General features: G+C 46.3%; 1 protein-coding gene across 1 annotated transcript in view; it reads right to left on the bottom strand.

Annotated features, from left to right (window-relative positions):
* Nucleotides 1-5,866, bottom strand: part of si:dkey-215k6.1 (transmembrane protein 132C) — a 201,651-nt gene extending 195,785 nt beyond the window's left edge. The window contains exon 1 of the mRNA XM_068720765.1: nt 5,049-5,866. Coding sequence (XP_068576866.1) covers nt 5,049-5,130 — 82 coding nt within the window. The 5' untranslated portion in view covers nt 5,131-5,866. The remainder of the gene's footprint in view (nt 1-5,048) is intronic.
* Nucleotides 5,867-6,799: the final 933 nt, after the last annotated feature.

Genomic DNA, 6,799 nt, shown 5'->3' on the forward strand with positions numbered 1-6,799 from the left:
AACCCCTAGACCTGACTTCTAGACCTGCAGTAGCAGTCACACACACACACACACACACACACACACACACACACACACACACACACACACACACACACACACACACACACACACACACACACACACACAAAAATGAGTCGGGCGATTCATGCTAATCTGAGGGAAAACGACTCGCTCATTAGCAGGACCCTTAAACTTCGCGACAGGCCTTTGAAACCCAGCCGTCTCATGGTCACTGAGAGCACACACACACACACACACACACACACACACACACACACACACACACACACACACACACACACACACACACACTAAGTATTACGACTAATCAGCTGACTTTCATTAACTGCCTGTAGATTTGAGATGTAAACGACAAAGCAGGGGATCAAAAGTTCTTACTAAAAAGTGCAACAACAAAAAGAAAGAAAGAAGCATCTCCATAAAATGAAGCGGCTACAAACACAGTGAACACATGTGTTCATGTGTTCACGTGCAACGATCAGGGCTCACACAAAGCGTCTTGACTCAGAGATCGGGGAGTCAGAGGTGCATCCAGGAGAAGGATTATCGCTTCACCTTCAAGTGTGGCTCTTTGAAAACACGTCTGCCCTGAGAGGCGGTCAGACAACACGGCAGATGACCTAGTTATAAAATGATATGCATTACAATTCAATTCCCACCTATAAGCCGTGACATATATGCCAATAAGCATTGCTACCTTGTTGTATTTACAACAGACGTATGAAATAATTGACATGTACTCAGATAATGAGAGCAGGGAAGAACGTCACGTTTTGAGTAGAGTCACCTTTCTGTCCACAAAATTGCCCAATTCTCGTGATTTCTTTTACCGAGTTACATTGTGGGCATTTTACTTTGGCACCAATATTGCGAGTGCACGATCACACGTTGTGGCTTTCTAATAATACACTCTTGCATCTGAAAATGGGTGTGCGACTGTGTGTAAATACACACAGGCCCCGCTGCAAGCGGCATCCTTCTGGATGAGCTTCACCGATACAGGAGGAATGGAAGCGGAGGATGAATACACTCAAGAGAAAATCTCAAAATCGCTCTTCAATCGCTCCATCTCTGCTGCTTCCTCCGTGTGATGACAACAAGAGTCGGCCTCCTCATGACGACGATCATCCAGCTCCCTTAAAGCTGCTCGAGTGGCTTTGCGTGTCCGACTCTCCGCGACGTCGATATGCGTGAAACAGATTCTTCCCACGGAGGAAGGATTCGGAGGTTTTCATTCAAGATTCAGAAATGAAGAAGAGAATACGCACGAATATGATCCTGGGTTTCCTAAAAAGGATTATTAACTAAATATATAAAAATGATAAAAACAGGTTCAACTGAGGAAAAAGCAATGGATGTACACTCATGAAAACAAGCTACGATGTGTTGCGACTGTATACCAGTACTAAGACGATCTGTGTTTTCCTTTCACACTGGAGAAATGACAAGATGAAGTACGCTTATGAATGCCAGCTGGCAAACATCAATCTATTTTTTTTTTTGTGTGGCGTTGGACTTTATCGGCCCACTGAAATGGAAGAGACACTCGCAGCTGACGGGAGGTGAAGAAACTGCGGACGGTAGAGGAACCGCTCTGCTGACGACTCAGGAAAAAAAATGAAACAATTATTCATAAATCACATTTACCGAGTATGTGGCAAAAAGTGTTGTATTTGAAATAGCGGCGGCCCTTTAAAAGGATGCGGTTTCATTCATAAAGAGGAGGCGGGGAGCTGCGGAGCGCCTCGCCTTCCGTTCTTCCAGTCCACCGTGTTTGTTGTTCAGCGGCTCCCTCTGTGCTCGATACCTTCACCCCTGACTAAAAAAAAGGCCAACGCGATGTGTGAGGGCCGAAGGATATGGCTCACTCTGACGGAGTATGGTTTTCTAGCGTCATTGTGTTGAGGCACACACACACACACACACACACACACACACACACACACAACCTCCCACTCCTTCATGCCCCGCCCCTTCCCTCTTGCATTCACGGGGAAAATGTTAAAAGTTCACATTTTCCATCTCTGAAATGTCCCTGTCTGATTTTAAATCTTCTTTGTTGCTTATTTTTCAGAGAATAAGCTCCCTCTGTGTGTGTGTGTGTGTGTGTGTGTGTGTGTGTGTGTGTGTGTGTGTGTGTGTGTGTGTGTGTGCCTGAGTGAGTCAGCGAGCCAGTGAATGAAACCAACAATGAGACACAAAGAGCGATACACTCGCAGAGAGGGCAGCGCATAAAGGACAGGGTGGGAGACTATTGTGTGTGTGTGTGTGTGTGTGTGTGTGTGTGTGTGTGTGTGTGTGTGTGTGTGTGTGTCTCTGTGATTTTACATCAGTAATTATTAATGCTCTCTATTGCATGAGTAATGGTGCATAGTGCTGACATTCTGCTACAGGTTAGCAGTGTAGTGCGAAATGCGCTCAAGCACACACACACACACACACACACACACACACACACACACACTTTGAATGGTGCAGAGGGTTTTTTTTTCCAAGCCTTTGACACATAAAGTACAATCTGCCACTGAACAATGAGGTAATCGCTTTTAAAATTATAAAAATGAAGCTTGTGCAACGACAGTGAAACCGTTCAGATTCATAGATAGTAAAAGTAAAAGTAATATACGGAGAGAAACATTTTACAGTTTATAAATAAATTGTTCTCTCTGGACGATAAACAATATAAATCTGTGTGTATATTTCTGAAATTTTAGTTTCAGTTTTAATATCCAGCTATACACGAGTAACAGCCAACATATCACTCAGGTATAAAATAATGCATTTCAATAATGCAACATACATAACGAAGTATCATCACTGATTGATGATACGGCACATACAAGTGGTGCCTGATTAAATCAGTGGATTAGTCACACAGTAGCCCCAAAACAACAACAACTCAGCCTCTGAACCTTCACGACCAAACCAACCGCCTGCCTCTGAGCGGCCATCTTTCAAACCCACAATGACATCCTGGGCGACGAAGTAACAGAGTGATGCAATTACAGTGTAATGGAGCGACGTGAAAATAGAAACGCCACTCCGGGAATAATGAGACAGTAATAGAAATAGGGACTATACCGGGGAGATACTGTGGAAGGCAACTCTTTTGATTAGAGGCGCAGCGACATGTGGCGCTTATGGCCAAAAGTTGCTGGAAATAATGCGTCACATTGAAACTGCAGAATATGTTTTAAATGGTGGTTGGAGACAGAACGGGAGAGAGAGAGAGAGAGAGAGAGAGAGAGAGAGAGAGAGAGAGAGAGAGAGAGAGAGAGAGAGAGAGAGAGAGAGAGAAGGGAGAAAGGTTGGTGTTTTGCTTTTTTAAACTGCCTTAGGTGGCCATCAAAGCATTGGAGCCAGAGCTCCCTGATGCCCACTGGAAACTGTTAAAGCATGGCCAAGTCAGAATGGACCTTTCCCTATGCGTGTGTGAGTGTGCGAGTGTGCGTGTGTGTGTGTGTGTGTGTGTGTGTGTGTGTGTGTGTGTGTGTGTGTGTGTGTGTGTGTGTGAGAGAGAGGCTGATGTAGAGCAAGAAAAGCTATTGGCCACCGAAACTGTCAAGGGAGCTACTAAACTCAAAATCAATATGCACCGTCAGACAAAAAGGTAGATCCAAAAAGGAAAAACATTTCATGAAGAAGAGGAGGAGACCAGGAGGTGTCAGGAGGAGAGGAAGGGTTTCGGTTGATTTCACCTCATGGTCACTCAGCCGTTTTGCCGCGGCACAGCTGTTCCGGTCTCCTGTCGGTGTTGCCGCGCGCCACAGCCGCAGCCACAGCGTCCAGCGCGCAACGCAGCGACTTTTTTTTTTTTTTTTTTTTAACTGCTCAGTGGGCCGTGAGTGACCGGAGCTGATTAAAAAAAACGCACGCACGCAAGCAAGCAAGCAAGCGCACAGAATTACTCGACTTTACGGGGAGTGTGATACTAATGCTGAAGGACTGTCACGGAAAACGGAGGCGTGCAAGTGCGCACTAAGAGGGCTTCAAACCCGAAATATCTGTCACCCCCCCCCCCCCCCCCCCCCCCCCCCCTCATCTTCTTCTTCGTTTTTTTAATAAGTAAGTGGGTGGTGGTGTTGCCCGACCTGAAATCAGAATATCTCATCCATCCCTGTTTTTGTGTTCTTGAGCAAGACAGTGAATCGCATGCGCAGACTGGAACACAATAGTGTGGCTTCAATTGAGTTTAAATGACCGGTTCCATTGAGTTTTGCCTCCAGCCTTATTTAACGAATCGTGCATTTTATTGGTGAACTCAGTTTTTCGATGTAATGCCTGTAATATTGTAGACGATAAATAATCTCAACGTCATTTCACTTGGGGAGGCATGTGAGGCTGAGGACATTCTAAGAGATGCGAGGGGACAGACGATGTTCCTCAGATTTAAAAAAAAGGACCTCTTGAACACGTTCGGAGCCCCTCTTACAAGGGACACTCGTCTCTAAACCGGATCTCAGGAGCGCAAAAGTTCCGTGTGTCTCAGATGGCTCCACTTTGTGCGCATCTGTCATTCGACGCTTCGGCTCAGTTAATTACTTATTGCTCCTGACACTCGCGCGGATGCAGGAGGTGTAAAGGAGAATAAAAGCTAGTCGATTGTAATTTTTGGGCCAAACCAGAATAACTTATTTAAATGTCCATAGTTGGCAGACGTGACGAATCATCAGCCTGTGGTCATCACATGGCAAACACAAATCTATCATTTCGGAAAGGCGTCGTGACTTCATGCAACTTGTCCCGTTGGTCGACGGTGACGGGAGGATGGAGAGCTGGGTAAACTGAGTTTTGAGTTGGGACCTCCCTGTCTAACACCACTCGTTCCAAAGCGCACATTGACGCACTATAATAAAAAAAAAAGCCAAGGGAAATAACAACTGCGTTAAATATGACGGCTCCTTTGGGACCACAAAAGTTGAAACAAAACTGAAAAACATAACTGCAAGTGGGTGTGACGTTCCCAAAAATAAAGCGGTTATGTTTCAAACTGAGAAGTGTTCGACTGCGTCTGCATCTCTTACCTTTCCACAGGAAAATCAGAAGCACCGTCTTCCAGAGGTGGCATCCCAACAGCGCGCCTCCTCTTCTCCAGACAGTCTGCATCCCTCCTGTCGGTAAACAACAAAAAAAAGAAAGAAACTCCGCAACTGTTCACAAAACGGACAAAGGGGAATCTTTGAATCAGTTATCTCTTTTCCCCCGGACAGATCACTACCGCATCGGCTCCATCAATAATCTCTATTTGACCGAACTGCGCTCCCGCTGTGCTTGACCTAAGACACCGATGAGGTTTGGAATAAACTATAAATCCTCCTGGAGTCAGTCATATAAAAAAAAGAAACCCCCGATGGGCAATTCCGGTGCAGGCTGGTTTCTTTTTAATCCTCCCCTCCAAAAAAAAGAAGAAGAAAAAGTCTGCGGCGTGTCTCCTTCAAGACAGAGCCGAGGAATGAACCCGTTCTCCCCGTGGAGAGCTCGTTCCACCGGTGCGCTCCTCCGCTCTATTCATCCAAACGGGACAGCTGAAGCCGAGGACAGCTCAATGTCTCTCCCTGTGTCACACTTTGCTTTCTTCCAAAGTTTAAACCGACCAGCGGAGTTGACGGAAAACTCCCGCGATGAAGAAAAAGTCCACTCAGAAGGCGGGTTAGAAACAACTGAACCCAGGACAACTCCTGTCACTTAAGGCTCATCTATTAAATAAAATCCAAATTCCGCTCGCCCGGCAGCAGCAGCAGCAGCTCCGTCCGCTCTCTTTCTCCTTCCTCCTCCGACTATCTATCCTCCGACTATCTTCCTCTCGCCGTGCATGCGTGTGCGTCTGGGTTCAACTTGAGAGGCTGTAGACTCTCGTCCGCGGGATGGAGGGAGGAGAGGAGCGAAGAGGACAGCAGAGGAGGAGATCTGACGCTTCCACCAGCCGGCAGAGGAGGAAGAGGAGGAGGAGGAGGAGGAGGAGGAGGGCCAGCGGGGGCTGAGGGGCTGAGGAGGGTGGGGGGCCGTAGGCGGGATTTGGGGATTTGAGTGACAGTTAAGCAGCCAATGGAGGGTGTAGGAATTTATTTGGGCTTTTTATTCTCATTTCTTTTATCATTTAAGATGTGTTTGAATAGTTCATTCTTTATAATTTCATGGTATTATTATTTATATATTTAGTCATTCAATGTTGTGGGTCGGGCCCCTCCCAGAAGGAAGGTCAGAATATGTGTATTTTCTTTTTCCAAAATAAAAAAAAAGACTGAAAAACTAAAACTAAAACACACACACACACACACACACACACACACACACACACACACACACACACACACACAAATATAAGTTTAAAACAACAACATATTAAGAAGAGGCCCATTTTTCTCTGTGCTTTTTTTTTGCGTGCTGGTGTCAGTTGCGTGTGCGCGCGCGCGCATCCACGTGTTGTTTATCCTGTCATAGCCTCTCTCTGCATTATTCATATAAAGACACACGCTACACCTGTTCTCTCTGTAATCGATCGACGCCACCATCGCGCGAGCTCTCGTGTTTGTTTGTGTGCGTGCACACGCACACACACACACACACACACACACACACACACCCACGCACGTACGCACAAACACACCGCATCCAGTGGCGTGTGACAGCTTGTACAACTGCAAAATGTGATACACCAGGCACCTTGTAATGCAACTCATTCACTTTATATTGATAGGACGTGTGTGTGTGCGTGCGCGCGCGTGTGTGTGTGTGCGTGTTTGGGACAGGGGAAGGGGGGGGCAAGCCAGAAGAG

Source organism: Cebidichthys violaceus, unplaced genomic scaffold (genome assembly GCF_023349555.1).
Source record: "Cebidichthys violaceus isolate CVI_PGR_0920_01 unplaced genomic scaffold, fCebVio1.0.p SCAF_26, whole genome shotgun sequence".
NCBI lineage: Eukaryota > Metazoa > Chordata > Actinopteri > Perciformes > Stichaeidae > Cebidichthys > Cebidichthys violaceus.